Source organism: Chiloscyllium punctatum, chromosome 3, assembly GCF_047496795.1.
Source record: "Chiloscyllium punctatum isolate Juve2018m chromosome 3, sChiPun1.3, whole genome shotgun sequence".
Classification (NCBI taxonomy): domain Eukaryota; kingdom Metazoa; phylum Chordata; class Chondrichthyes; order Orectolobiformes; family Hemiscylliidae; genus Chiloscyllium; species Chiloscyllium punctatum.
The window spans coordinates 6,854,291-6,869,353 of record NC_092741.1 but is presented as its reverse complement, the minus strand read 5'-3'; the positions used below and the strand labels follow the sequence as shown (position 1 = coordinate 6,869,353).

Sequence of the window (15,063 nt, the reverse complement as noted above, 5' to 3'; positions counted from 1 at the left end):
GGGTGACAAGATATTGAAAGTTTAGTCAAAAAGAGAAAGGAAGCATATGTAAGGTTTAGGAAACTGGAATCAGACACGGCCCTTGAGGAATAGAAAGGAAGAAAGGAAGAATTTAAACAAGAATGGGAAAAGCAAAAAGAAGCCGTGAAATATCCTTGGCAAGTAGGATTAATAAGAATCTCAAGGCATTTTATACATACACTGGGAGCAAGATGATAGCTCAGGAAAGACCAGGTCCACTCAAAGAAGCTAGAATTTGTGTGTGCAACCAGAGGAAGTGGATGAGGTTCTTAATGAACGCTTTGTATTGGTAGTCATCAAGGAGAAGGGCATGGATGATGGTAAGATTAGGGAGGGGTATGTTGATAATTAGATTAGATTACTTACAGTGTGGAAACAGGCCCTTCGGCCCAACAAGTCCACACCGACCCACCGAAGCGCAACCCACCCATACCCCTACATTTACCCCTTACCTAACACTACAGGCAATTTAGCATAGCCAATTTACCTGACCTGCACATCTTTGGACTGTGGGAGGAAACTGGAGCACCCGGAGGAAACCCACGCAGACACAGGGAGAACGTGCAAACTCCACACAGTCAGTCGCCTGAGGCGGGAATTGAACCCGGGTCTCTGGCGCTGTGAGGCAGCAGTGCTAACCACTGTGCCACCGTGCCGCCCACAAAATCAAGGACAGGTCAGTGTTAAGAAGGAGGAGATGTTAGATATCTTGAAAAACATTAAGGTAGGTAAGTGCCTGGGATCTGATGGGATCTGTCTCAGGATACTGAGGGATGCAAGGAAGGAGATTGCTCAGCCATTGGCAGAGATCTTGTATCTTGTTTAGCCACAGGCAAGGACCCAGAAGACTGGAGAATCGTCTATGTTGTCCCTTTGTTTAAGATAATACAGGAAAGCATAGACTGGCAGCATGGTTAGGTTAGCACTGCTGTGTCACAGTGCTAGGGATGTGGGTTTGATTGCAGGTATGGGTGACAGTCTGTGCAGAGCTTGCGTGTTTTCCCAGTGATTGGGTGGGTTTCCCCCCCACAGTCCAAAGATGTATAGGTTAGGTGGATTGACTATGCTAATTGACCCGTGATGCCCAGGGTTGTGCAGACTTGATGGTTGGAATGGCCTCTATCTGCACTGTTAGGATTCTATGTTCATAGGCTGGTGAGCCTTACATCTATGATAAGTAATTTATTGGAAAAGGTTTTTAGGGACCGGATTTACTTACATTTGGGAAAAAATGGACTTCTTAGAGATAGGAATCCGTGATGATTTTAAGTTGGATACAAAATTGTCTTGGCCATGGAAGACAGAGTAGTTGTAGAGGAGTGTTTCTCTGACCAGAGTATTGTTCTCGAAGGATCAGTGCTGTGCCCTTTGTTGTTTATTACATATAAATGATTTGGATGAGGATGTGGGTGATCTGATATGTAAGTTTGCAGACAACACAAAAATTGGTGGAGTTGTGAATTGTGAGGTAGGTTCTCAAAGGATGCAGTAGGATGTGGGTCTGTTGAATAATTGGACAGAGTTATGGCAGATGGAGTTTAATCCAGATAGTTGTGAGCTGATCAGTTGTGGAATGTCAAATGCAGGGGGAAAGTGTGGAGTAAATGGCAGGACCCTTCACAGCATTGACATACAGAGGGATCTTGCGGGTGCTGTAGAGAGTATATACAGCATGCTTGCCTCCTTCAGACAGGGCCTTGAGTATAAAATGTTGGCAAGTCATATTGCAGCTATATAAAACTTCAATGCACAACATTTGGAGTATTGTTTGCAGCTCTGGTCACCACACTATAGGAAAGATATAGAGATTTTGGTGCAAAAGAGGTTTATCAGGATATTGCCAAGGTTGAAGTAGATTAGCTATTAGGAAAGGTCAGACAAACTTGGGTTGTTATAGATAGAGTGTTGGAGGCCAAGGGACAACTTTACAGAAGTATATGAAATTATGAGAGTCGTGGATGGGGTGGACAATCAAGAGTCTTTTTCCCAGGGTGGAAATGTCAAATAATAGGGGGCTTAAGTTTTAGTCAAAGTGGGATAAGCTGATAGGAGATGTATGAGGAAAGCTTTTTATATGGGTAGGTGTCCAAAATGTGCTGCCAGGGAAGGAGGTAGAAGCAAATCCAAAGGCAGTGTTTAGGACACATTCAGGCAGACACATGAACAGGTAGGGAATAGAGGGACACCGACTAGGTGCAGGTAAATGGGGTTTCGTTTAAAATGGCTTCATGCTGAGCACAGATACGGTGGGCTGAAGGGTTGGTTCCTGTGCTGTGTTGATCTGTTTTCATTCACCGTACTAAATGGAGTTTGAACAGATCTAACGAGCCGACTCTCATGTCTATGAGGTACTGTGGGCTATCAGCAGCAGCAGGATCATCCTCCAACACAATCTACAACCTCATGGTCTGGTACATACCCTACCCTACCATTACCATCAAGCCAGGGGATCAACCTTGGCTTATTGGAGAGTGCAGGACAGCTTGCCAAAAGCAACACCAGCAATATCGAAAAACAAGTTATCAACCTGGTGAAGTTACCAAAAGGAGTGCATGTGCATAAAACAGCATTGCTGCCACATGACTGTCTGTCATTTTCTTCTTTATAAAGATGACTGGTTATTTAGTCTTGCTGCTATCTCAAGATATTCTGCATCAGATATTACAATTACAGTAAGGCCTTGCACTCCCTGGAATCCATGTGTGATGTTAATGAAAGGTGAGAATAATCTTCAGCAAGTAATAAACATTTTCACCTCAGGAATATCTCTCTCTGAGCTCAAATGTTTAACTGAGGGAAAGCAAATTAGCAAAAGTTTTACATCTCCTAACCATATTTGAACCTTTCTCTCAGTTTGAAGTTTTGCACATTTCTCAATGTTTGGCTGCTGGTCTAATTCTGGTATTGCTGAAACATGTTACTCTCTCATGAAGAGAGGATCTCTCAGTGTTTGTATCGATCCTGTTCTCCTGTTTAATTTGTGTTTCCTGTGGTTTTGATTCCAGATCATGGCAAACTATCAGTTTCGAGTTGCAGCCAGTGGTGTTTATCAGGATCGTCGGGACCTATAACACAGCCAATGAGGTGTGATTTACAGGCAAATACAGTGTATTAGGACTGTTCTATGAGCTTCCTTAAAGGGAAGGTCAGATTGGAATTGTTTTGGAGAATCACCTGACCAGATAGAACTGCATATTGAGGGAAAAGCATGATAGACTTGCATTTACACAGCACCTTCCAAGCCCACAGGGCATGCTTAAGGAAGGATGTTGTGAAACGTGAAAGGGTTCAGAAAAAATTTACAAGGATGTTGCCAGGGTTGGAGGATTTGCGCTATAGGGAGAGGCCGAATAGACTGGGGCTGTTTTCCCTGGAGCGTTGGAGGCTGAGGGGTGAACTTATAGAGATTTACAAAATCATGAGGGACATGAATAGGGTAAATAGACAAGGTCATTTCCCTGGGGTTGGGGAGTCCATAACTAGAGGACATAGGTTTAGGGTGAGAAGGGAAAAATATAAAAGAGACCTAAGGGGCAACATTTTCACGCAGAGGGTGGTGTGTGTGTGTGGAATGAGTTGCCAGATGAAGTGGTGGAGGCTGGTACAATTATATTTAAAAGACATCTGGATGGGTATATGAATAGGAAGGGTTTGGAGCGATATCGGCTGGGTACTGGCAAATAGGACTAGATTGGGTTGGGATATCTGATCGGCATGGACAAGTTGGACTGAAAGGTCTCTCTCTGTGCTGTCCATCTCTATGACTCTATAACTAAGGCAAAAGGCAATCCACAAAAACAGTGAAATGTCATCTAAGGATTGATTGGGATAATTAGGGCCCAAATGAATATTTCTTGGATGAGGAAGAAATTGAGAGCACCAATTGAGTACTTTATTTATTTTGCTGATGTCATTAAGTTTGGAAGAATTGTAAACTGTGAGGAAGACAGTGTGGAACTCCAAACGGACGTTGCTAAATTGGTCCAGTGAATGGCTAGGTGGCAAATGAGGCACTTTGTGGGATTAACATTGTGATATAATATAAATTAGACAATAGACAATAGACAATAGATGCAGGAGTAGGCCATTCTGCCCTTCGAGCCTGCACCGCCATTCAATATGATCATGGCTGATCATTCCTAATCAGTATCCTGTTCCAGCCTTATCTCCATACCCCTTGACTCCACTATCTTTAAGAGCTCTATCCAATTCTTTCTTAAATGAATCCAGAGACTGGGCCTCCACTGCCCTCTGGGGCAGAGCATTCCACACAGCCACCACTCTCTGGGTGAAGTAGTTTCTCCTCATCTCTGTCCTAAATGGTCTACCCCGTATTTTTAAGTTGTGTCCTCTGGTTCGGCACTCCCCCATCAACAGAAATATGTTCCCTCCTGCCAGAGTGTCCAGTCCTTTCATAATCCTATACGTTTCAATCAGATCCCCTCTCAGTCTTCTAAACTCAAGGGTATACAAGCCCAGTCGCTTCAGTCTTTCCGTGTAAGGCAATCCTGCCATTCCAGGAATTGACCTCGTGAACCTACGCTGCACTCCCTCAATAGCCAGAATGTCTTTCCTCAAATTTGGAGACCAGAACTGTACACAGTACTCCAGGTGCGGTCTCACCAGGGCCCTGTACAGCTGCAGAAGAACCTCTTTGCTTCTAAACTCAATCCCTCTTGTTATGAAGGCCAGCATGCTATTAGCCTTCTTCACGACCTGCTGTACCTGCATGCTTGCCTTCATTGACTGGTGGACAAGAACACCCAGATCTCTCTGAACAGCCCCTTTACCTAATTTGATACCATTGAGGTAGTAATCTGCCTTCCTGTTCTTGCCACCAAAGTGGATAACCAGACATTTATCCACATTAAACTGCATCTGCCATGCATCTGCCCACTCACCTAACTTGTCCAGGTCACCCTGTAATCCCCTAACATCCTCATCACATTTCACCCTACCACCTAGCTTTGTGTCATCAGCAAATTTGCTAATGTTATTGCTGATACCATCTTCTATATCATTTACATATATTGTAAAAAGCTGCGGTCCCAGCACGGATCCCTGCGGTACCCCACTGGTCACTGCCTGCCATTTCGAAATGGAGCCGTTAATCACTACCCTTTGTTTCCTATTAGCCAACCAATTCTCTATCCAATCTAGTACTTTGCCCCCAATCCCGTGCGCCCTAATTTTACTCACTAACCTCTTGTGTGGGACTTTATCAAAAGCTTTCTGAAAGTCCAGGTACACTACATCCACTGGATCTCCCTTGTCCATCTTCCGAGTTACATCCTCAAAAAATTCAAGAAGATTAGTCAAGCATGATTTCCCCTTCATAAATCCATGCTGACTCTGTCCTATCCTGTTACTATTATCCAGATGTGCCGTAATTTCATCCTTTATAATAGACTCCAGCATCTTTCCCACCACTGAGGTCAGACTAACTGGTCTATAATTTCCTGCTTTCTCCCACCCACCCTTCTTAAAAAGTGGTACAACATTAGCCACCCTCCAATCCGCAGGAACTGATTCTGAATCTATCAAACTCTGGAAAATAATCACCAGCGCATCCACGATTTCCCGAGCCACCTCCTTCAGTACCCTGGGATGCAGGCCATCGGGTCCCGGAGACTTATTAACCTTCAGACCTAACAGTCTCTCCAACACCAAATCCTGGCAAATAGAAATTCCCTTAAGTTCAGGTCCTTCAGCCACTGTTACCTCAGGGAGATTGCTTGTGTCTTCCCCAGTGAACACAGATCTGAAGTACCCATTTAATTCCTCTCCCATTTCTTCGTTCCCAGTAATATATTCCCCTGCTTCTGTCTTCAAGGGCCCAATTTTTGTCCTAACCCTTTTTTTGCCTTGGACATACCTAAAAAAGCTTTTACTATCCTCCTTTATATTCTTGGCCAGTTTACCTTCGTACCTCATTTTTTCTCTGCGTATTTCCTTCTTACTAATCCTCTGTTGTTCTTTAAAAGCTTCCCAGTCCTCCGTTTTCCCACTTATCTTCGCTAAGTTATACTTTTTCTCTTTTAACCTTATATGTTTCTTTACTGCCCTCGTCAGGGGTAAGGTTCTAAAAGACATGCAAGAATAGAAGGACTTGGATGTAGATGTGTACAGATCATTGAAGATGGAAAGAGCAGTTAATAAAGCATGCAGTGTCCTTGGCTTTACTAATAGGGTCATAGAATACAAGATCAGAAAGTGATGTTGAATTTGTACAAGACACGCGTAATATTTCAGCTGGAGTATTGTATACACTTGTGGACGCCACGTTATAGGAAAGATGTGAATGCATTGGAAAGATGTAGAAGCAATTTACAAGAACAGTTTCAGGGATGAGAAACTTCAGTGATGAGGTTAGATTGAAGAGATTGAGACAATTCTCTTAGAGAGAAGAAGGCTAATAGGAGATTTGATAGATGTCTTCAAAACTGGAAAGAGTATTTAGGGAGAAGCTGTTCCTGCTCATAAAAAAAATGAACAAGAGGGTATAGATTTAAAGTGATGTGGAAAAAAGTGTGAGATGATGCACTTTAGGAGAAGTAACAGGTTAAGGGAGCACTCAATGGCAGGACACAAGGAAACCTTGAGGAACAAGAGGAATTTCAGAGTGCTTGCCCACACATCCCTGAAGGCAGCAGAACACATAAATAGGGTGGTTAGAAGACATGAGACATTTGGTTTACCAGTTCATGGCTTAGATTATAGACCAGAAGAATTAGGGGCAGGAGTAGGCCATTTGGCCCCTCGAGCCTCCTTGCTATTCAATAGGATCATGGCTGATTCTTTGTGTCTATTTTCTTGCCCTTTCCTCATAAATCTTGATTCCCCACTAATCAAGAATCTATCGATCTCAGTCTGAAATATACACATGGACTCTGCCCCTACAGCTCTCTGTGGCAAGGAGTTTCAAAGACTTTCAACACTCTGAGAGGAGAAATCCCTCCCCATCTCCGTCTTTAATTGGTGTCCCTCTGGTCCCATCAGCATTGACTCTCTCAAACCCCTTCAGAATTCAAAATGTTTCAATGAGATTGCCTCTCATTTTTTCTAAACTCCAGGGAGTAGATTGCCAACCTGTTTCAATCTTTACTCATAAGATAATCTCTCCATCCCAGGGATCATTCCAGTGAACCTTCTCTGAGCTGCCTCCAATGAAATGGTATCTTTCCTGAAATAAGGGATACAGCTGCTGACAGCGCTCCAGATGTGCTCTCCCCAGCTCCCTGTACAGTTACAGTAAGACTTCTCTACCCTTAAACTCCAACCCCCTTGAAATAAGAGCCAGCATTCCATTAGCCCTTCCTGATTACCTGCTGTACCTGGGTGCTAGCTCTCTGTGTTTTGAGCACATTCCCCCCCCCCCTCCGAATCCTTTGTGTTGCAGCTGCCTGGAGTCTCTGGCCATTTAAATAATATTCAAATCTTTTGTTCTCCTTCCAAAATAAACAATTTTTCCATAATAGACTCTGACAACCTTTTGCCCACTTACATCTCCTGTCCCGATCTCTCACTAAAGCATCCCTATCACGACCTACCTTTCTACCTATTGTTGTGTTGTCTGCAAATTCTGTGACATTGCATTCACATCCTTCCAGCAAGTCATTAAGAAATATCTAGAACAGTTGTTGTCTGACCTCTGACCCCTGTGGAAACTCGTTGGTCACGTGATTGAATGATTCCGTTTCCAAGCTGGACAATTATTGCAGATTGCATTTGAAAATAGTGAAGTTTTTTTTCCAAAAGAAAAATCAGATGTTATTTAATTCATGATTATTGGACTGAATTTATAATTCTTGTCTTGCAGCTGTGCTTATTTGGTGGAAACATTTGGCAGAAAACTTATGATATTTAATTCTTCCTAGACAGCCAAGTTTGATCATCTTCTTAGCACTTTTGATGCTGGAGTGGGGCCAGTTCTGAGGAGTCCACTAAACTATCCAATTAGTGGACACAACCACCAGCTGTCACCACTGACATTGGAAGGGAGTTGACAGGGTGGATGTGGCGATATTGTTTCCCCTTGTGGGAAAGTGTAGGACCAGAAGGGATAATCTGAGAATAAGGGGTTGTATGTTGAAAATGGAAATGAAGCAAAGTTTCTTTTCAGAGAGTGAATCTCTGGAATTCTTTACCACGATGAGCTGTCAAGGCTGTGTCATTAAGTATTGTGGGCTGAGATAACTTTTCATTCAGTCAGGGTATCAAAGGTTAAGGGGGAAAGGCAAGAAACTGGAGTTGAGGGTTATCAGATCAGTCGTGATCTCAATGAATCGCAGAGTTGACTTAATGGGCTGAATGGCCTACCTCTGCCCCTCTGTCTTCTGATCTTAAATACAGGGACAAAAATCGTTCCAGATGTGGCCTCACCAGCACGCTGTATGGTTGTAATTCGACTTCTCGGTTTTAAAACTCAAACCTCTCAGCATTAAAGACCAAGATTCCATTTGCTGTCTTCATTACTTGTTGCAGTTGCATGTTAATATTTTGTCTAAAGTTTCATACAGAAGAGCACCCAGATCCCTCTATACCACAGTATTTTGGGGTATCTCTCCATTGAAGTCATCATTTACCTTCTGATTCTTCTTACCAAAATGCATGACCTCATACTTTTGTTCCATTAAAATCCAGTTGCCAAGACTTTGCCCACTGACTCAACTGTCTATATCCTGGTGTAGATTCCTAATGTCCTCGTTAGAACCTGTCTATATCCTGGGGCAGATTCCTAATGTCCTCGTTAGAACATGTCCTCCCATCTCTTTGTGTATCATCAGAAAATTTAAATACATAACACTCTGCCTCTTCCTCCAGGTCATTAATACAGATAGTAAATCATTGATACCCTAAAACTGATCTGTGTGGCACTCCACTAGTTATGTCATTTCAATCTCAGGAAGATGGATTATTCTGAACTGTTTCTTCTGTGGGTTAACCAATCAATGCTGATACATTACCATAATACTATGAGGTCTCCAATCTTGTTCAGTAATCTTTTATGTGATTCCTTCTCAAATAGAGTCATACAGCATGGAGACAGGCTCTTTGGCTCAAACTGATCCATGCCGACCAAAATGTCCATCGCTCCTCCCCACATTCTAAGGCAAATTTTGATGGAGTTAGACAGGAGCATGCAGGGGTTAGTTGGAGTAGTTGGTTTGCAGGCAAAGGGACCTTGCAACTGGGAGAGGCCTTCAAAAGTGAGGTAGTTAGAGAGACAACATTTTTACCCAGAGGGTGGTACGCATATGGAATGAGCCTGCCAGCAGAAGTGGTTGAGGTGGGTACTTTCACAAGGTGGCACGATGGCTCAGTGGTTAGCACTGCTGCCTGACAGTGTCAGGGACCTGGTTTCGATTCCAGCCTCGGGCGACTGTCTGTGTGTGGAGTTTGTACATTCTCCCCGTGTCTGCGTGGGTTTGCTCTGGTTTCCGCCCACATTCCAAAGATGGCCAGGTTAAGTGAATCGGTCAGGCTAAATTGCCCACAGCGTTCAGGGATGTGTAGGTTAGGTGCTTTAGTCAGGGGGTAAATATGGGGTAGGAGGAATGGGTCTGGGTGGGATACTCCTAGGAGAGTTGATGTGGACTTGTTGGGCCAAATGATCTGTTTCCACATTGTGAGGATTTTATGATTCTATGAAATACCTGAATAGGAAAGGCTTAGAAAGATACAATGTGGAGATGCCGGTGTTGGACTGGGGTGGACAAAGTTAAAAATCACACAACATTAGGTTATAGTCCAATAGGTTTATTTGGAAATACTAGTTTTCAGAGCACTGCTACTTTTATCAGGCAGGTAAAGTTCCGGGAAATGGGGTTAGCATTGATGGACATTGGGTCAGCATGGACCAGTTTGGGCCAAAGGGCCTGTCTCCGTGCTGTAGGACTCTATGACTCTAACCTCATTTCCGTGCACTTATCCTTCTTAATCTTTCCTATCCATGTATTTGTCCAAATGCCTTTTAAATGTAGTGAATGTACCTGCCTCAGCCACTTCCGCTGGCAGCTCATTCTATCTGTGTACCACCCTCTGTGTAAAAATGTTGCCTCTCAGGTTCCCTCTTGTTCTTTCCCTTCTAACCTTAAACTGATGCCCTCTAGTCCTCGATTCCCTAACCCTGGGAAACAGACCAAGTGCATTCACCCTGTCCATGCCTCTCATGATCTTATACACTTCTATCAGGTCCCCCTCAGTCTCCTACACTCTAAAGAAAACGTACTAACTTGTCCAGCCGCTCCCTATAGCTCAGACTGTTGAGTCCAAGCAACACCATTGTAAATTTATTGAGAGGAGTTACAGGGAGGTAGTTACTCCACAGCCGTGTGAGAAAGGTGGATGGGTTACCGTCAAGGGTAGGAAAGGGAACTTGTAGGCAGTACAGGGATCTCTTGCGGTGGTTCCCCTCAACAATAAGTACCGTTTTGGATACTGTTCGGGGGGACATCTTACCAGGGGTAAGCAATGGGGTACAGGTCTCTGGCGCAGAGTCTATCCCTGTTCAGAAAGGAAAGGGGAAGAGGAGCAGAGCCTAAGTCATTGTGGACTCCATAGTTAGGGGGACAGGTAGAAGGTTCAGTGCGAACGAGAGACACTCTCGGTTGGTGTGTTGCCTCCCAGGTGCCAGGGTTCGTGATGTCTCTGATCATGTTTTCGGGATCTTTGAGGGGGAGGGGGAGCAGCCCCAAGTCGTGGTCCACATAGGCACTAACAACATAGGTAGGAAGGAAGGTGAGGATCGAAGGCAGAAATTTAGGGTGCTACGATGGAAGTTTAGAGCTAGGACAAACAGAGTTGTTATCTCTGGTTTGCTGCCCGTGCCACGTGCTATTAAAGTGAGGGACAGGAAGAGACTGGAGCTGAACACATGGCCACAGGGATGATGCAGGAGGGAGGGTTTGGGATTCTTGGATAATTGGACCTCTTTCTGGGGTAGGTGGGACCTTTACAAACAGGATGGTCTACACCTGAACCAGAGGGGCACCAATATCCTGAGGGGGGAGATTTGCTAAAGCTCTTCGGGGAGGGTTTAAATTAATGTAGCAGGGGGAGGGCAGTGAGGTCAGGGATAGGTTTACAAGGTCACGAGAGGGCACCAGCAATCAGGATGTTGGTTTGACATGTGTGTACTTCAATGCCAGGAGCTTTTGGAATAAGGTGGGTGAACTTGCAGCAAGGGTTAGTACCTGGGACTTTGATGTTGTCTTGATCAGAGCGAGAGTGACAGGGTAATTGTTCTGGGGGACTTTAACTTCCCAAATATTGACTGGGAATACTATAGTTTGACTACTTTAGATGGGTCAGTTTTTGACCAATGTGTGCAGGAGGGTTTCCTGATACAGTATGTAGACAGGCCAACAAGGGGCGAAGCCACATTAAATTTGGTACTGGATAAGGAACCAAGCCAGGTGTTAGATTTGGAGGTTGGTGAGCACTTTGGTGATAGTGACCACTGTTTGGTTATGTTTACTTTAGTAATGGAAAAGGATAGGAATATACCGCAGGGAAAGAGGTATAACTGGGGAAAGGCAATTATGATGAGATTAGGCAAGATTTAAGATGCCTGGATGGCGGGGGGGGGGGGGTGCAAGGAAACTGTTGGGGGATGGGCACAATTGAAATGTGGAGCCTATTCAAGGGCCATCTACTGCGTGTCCTTGGTAAGTATGTACCTGTCAGGCAGGGAGGAAGTTGTCAAGTATGGGAGCCGTGGTTTACTAAAGAAGTTGAAGCTCTTGTCAAGAGGAAGAAGGTTTATGTGAGGATGAGGTGTGAAGGCTCAGTTCGGGGCTGGAGAGTTATAAGTTAGCCGGAAAAGATCAAAAGAGAGGGCTAAGAAGAGCCAGGAGGGGACATGAGAAGTTGTTGGCGGATAGGATTAAGGAAAACGCTAAGGCTTTCTACAGGTATATCAGGAATAAAAGAATGACTAGAGTAAGATTAGGGCCAATCAAAGATAATAGTGGGCAGTTGTGTGTGGAATCTGAGGACATAGGGGAAGTCCTTAATGAATACTTTTTGTCAGTATTCACGTTGGAAAAGGGCAATGTTAGTGAGAATATGAAGATACAGGCAACAAGACTAGATAGGATTGAGGTTGACATAGAGGAGATTTTAGCAATTTTGGAAGATCTGAAAATAGATAAATACCCTGGGCCGGATGGGATTTATCCTCAGATTCTCTGGGAAGCCAGGGAGGAGATTGCAGAGCTTTTGGCTTTGAGCTTTATGTCATCATTGTCGACAGGAGTAGTGCCAGAAGACTGGAGGATAGCCAATGTAGTCCCCTTCCTCAGGAAGGTCTTATCCTGGTAATTATAGGCCAGTGAGTCTGACTTCAGTTGTGGATAAGGTGTTGGAAAAAATTATAAGAGTTAGGATTTATAATCATCTGGAAAGGAATAATTTGATTAGGGATAGTCAGCACGGTTTTGTGAAGGGCAGGTCGTGCCTCACTAACCTCTTTGAGAAGGTGAAAAAAACAGGTAGATGAAGGTAAAACGGTTGATGTGGTGTATTTGGACTTCAGTAAGGCGTTTGATAAGGTTCCACACGGTAGGCTATTGCACAACATAAGGAGTTTCGGGATTGAAGGGGCTTTAACAGTTTGGATCAGAAATTGGCGAGCTGAAAGAAGTCAGAGGGTGGTGGCTGATGGGAAATATTCATCCTGGAGCTTAGTTACCAGTGGTGTTCCACAAGGATCTGTTTTGGGGCCACTGCTGTTTGTCATTTTTATAAATGATTCGGATGTGGGTGAAGAAGGACGGGTTAGTAAATTTGTGGATAACACGAAGGTAGGCAGAGTTGTGGATATTCCCTAAGGGTGTTGCAGGTTACAGAGGACATCTGTCTTAAATCTATCAGTTTGTAGTTATGTCCCCTCGTACACGCTGACATCATCATCCTAGGAAAAAGACTTTCCCTGTCTACCCCATCTAATCCTCTGAGCATCTTGTGTGTCTCCATCAAATCCCCTCTTAGCCTTCTTCTTGCCAATGAGAACAGACCCAAGTCTCTCAGCCTTTCCTCATAAGACCTTCCCTCCAGACCAGGCAACGTCCTGGTAAATTTCCTCTGCACCTTTTCCAATGCTTCCAAATCCTTCCTGTAATGGGGTAACCAGGACTGTACACAATACTCCAAGTGAGGCCCCACTAGTGTTTTGTACAGTTGCTGCATGACATCACGGCTCCGAAACGCAATCCCTCGACCAATAAAACCAATAAAGGCACCATATGCCGCCTTAAAGGTACTATCAACCTGGGTGGCAGCTTTCAGGGGTCTGTGTACATGGGACTCCAAGATCCCTCTGCACATCCACACTACCAAGAATCTTTCCATTGACCCAGTACTCTGCCTTCCTGTTATTCTTCCCAAAGTGCATCACCTCACATTTAGCTGCATTGAACTCCATTTGCCACCTCTCAGCCCAATTCTGCAGTTTATCCAAGTCCCCCTGCAACCTGTAACATTCTTCCACACTGACCACTACTCCACCGACTTTAGCGTCATCGGCAAATTTACAAATCCATCCACCTATGTTATGCCTGCGTCTAAGTCATTTATAAAAATGACAAACAGCAGTGGTCCCAAAACAGATCCTTGTGGAACACCACTAGTAACTGGACTACAGGCTGAATATTGTCCATCAACCACCACTCGCTGCCTTCTTTCAGAAAGCCAGTTTCTAAGCCAAACTGCTAAATCACCCTCAATCCCATGCCTCTGCATTTTCTCCAACAGCCTACCATGTGGAACCTTATCAAAGGCTTTACTGAAGTCCATGTACACCACGTCAACTGCCCTACCCTCATCTACATGCTTGGTCACCTTCTCAAAAAACTCAATATGGTTTGTGAGACACGACCTGCCCTTGATGAAACCATGTTAACTATCTCCAATCAAATTGTTGCTTTCTCGATGATTATAAATCTTATCTCTTATAATCCTTTTCAAAACCTTTCCTATCACAGAGGTAAGGTTCACTGGTCTATAATTACCTGGGTCATCTCTACTGCCCTTCTTGAACAAGGGCACAACATTTGCAATCCTCCAGTCCTCTGGTACTAAACCCGTAGACAATGATGGCTCAAAGATCAAGGCTAAAGGCTCCACTATCTCCTTCCTAGCTTCCTGGAAAATTCTCAGCAAAATTGCATCCGGCCCAGGAGACTTATCTACTTTCACACCTTCTAAATTGGCTAACACCTCTTCCTTACTAACCTCAATCCTTTCAAGTCTCATTGTCCATATCTCAGTCTTCTCCTCTACAATATTCTCCTTTTCCTGAGTGAAAACCGATGAGAAATGTTCATTTAGCACCTCTCCGATCTCCACAGGGTCCACACTCAACTTTCCACTTCTGTCTTTGACTGGCCCTATTCCTACCCTAACCATCCTTTTATTCCTCACACACCTATAGAAAGCTTTAGGGTTCTCCTTTATTCTATTTGCTAAAGACTGCTTTTGTCCTCTCTTTGCTCTTCTTAACTCTCTCTTTAAATCCTTCCTAGCTGATCTGTAACTCTCCATCGCCTCATCTGAACCATCTTGCCTCATCAACACATAAGCCGCCTCCTTCAGCTTAACAAGAGATGCAATTTCTGTTGTAAACCACGGTTCCCTTACATTATCACTTCCTCCCTGCCTGACAGGGACATACCTATCAAGGACACATAATATCTGTTCCTTAAACCAGCTTCACATTCCCATTGTCCCCATCCCCTGCATTTTGCTACCCCATCTTATGCCTCCTCAGTCTTGCCTTATTGTATTGTAATTGCCCTTGCCCCATCGATAACTCCTGACCTGTGGCATGTACCTATCCCTTTCCATCGCTAACCTAAACGTAACTGAATTATGGTCACTCTCTCCAAAGTGCTCACCTACAACTAAATCAAACGCCTGGCCTGGTTCATGACCAAGCACCAGATCCAGTGTGCCCTCCCCTCTTGTCAGCCCTTTGACAAACTGTGTCAGGAAACCCTCCTGTACATACTGGACAAAAACGGATCCATCTGACGTATGCTA

The 15,063-nt window shown here is 44.2% G+C and overlaps 1 protein-coding gene across 1 annotated transcript in view; it reads left to right on the top strand.

The window, feature by feature from the left end:
* Positions 1 to 15,063, top strand: part of btbd9 (BTB (POZ) domain containing 9) — a 195,129-nt gene that overhangs the window by 175,964 nt on the left and 4,102 nt on the right. Inside the window, exon 10 of the mRNA XM_072550147.1 lies at positions 3,027 to 3,105. Coding sequence (XP_072406248.1) covers positions 3,027 to 3,105 — 79 coding nt within the window. The remainder of the gene's footprint in view (positions 1 to 3,026; positions 3,106 to 15,063) is intronic.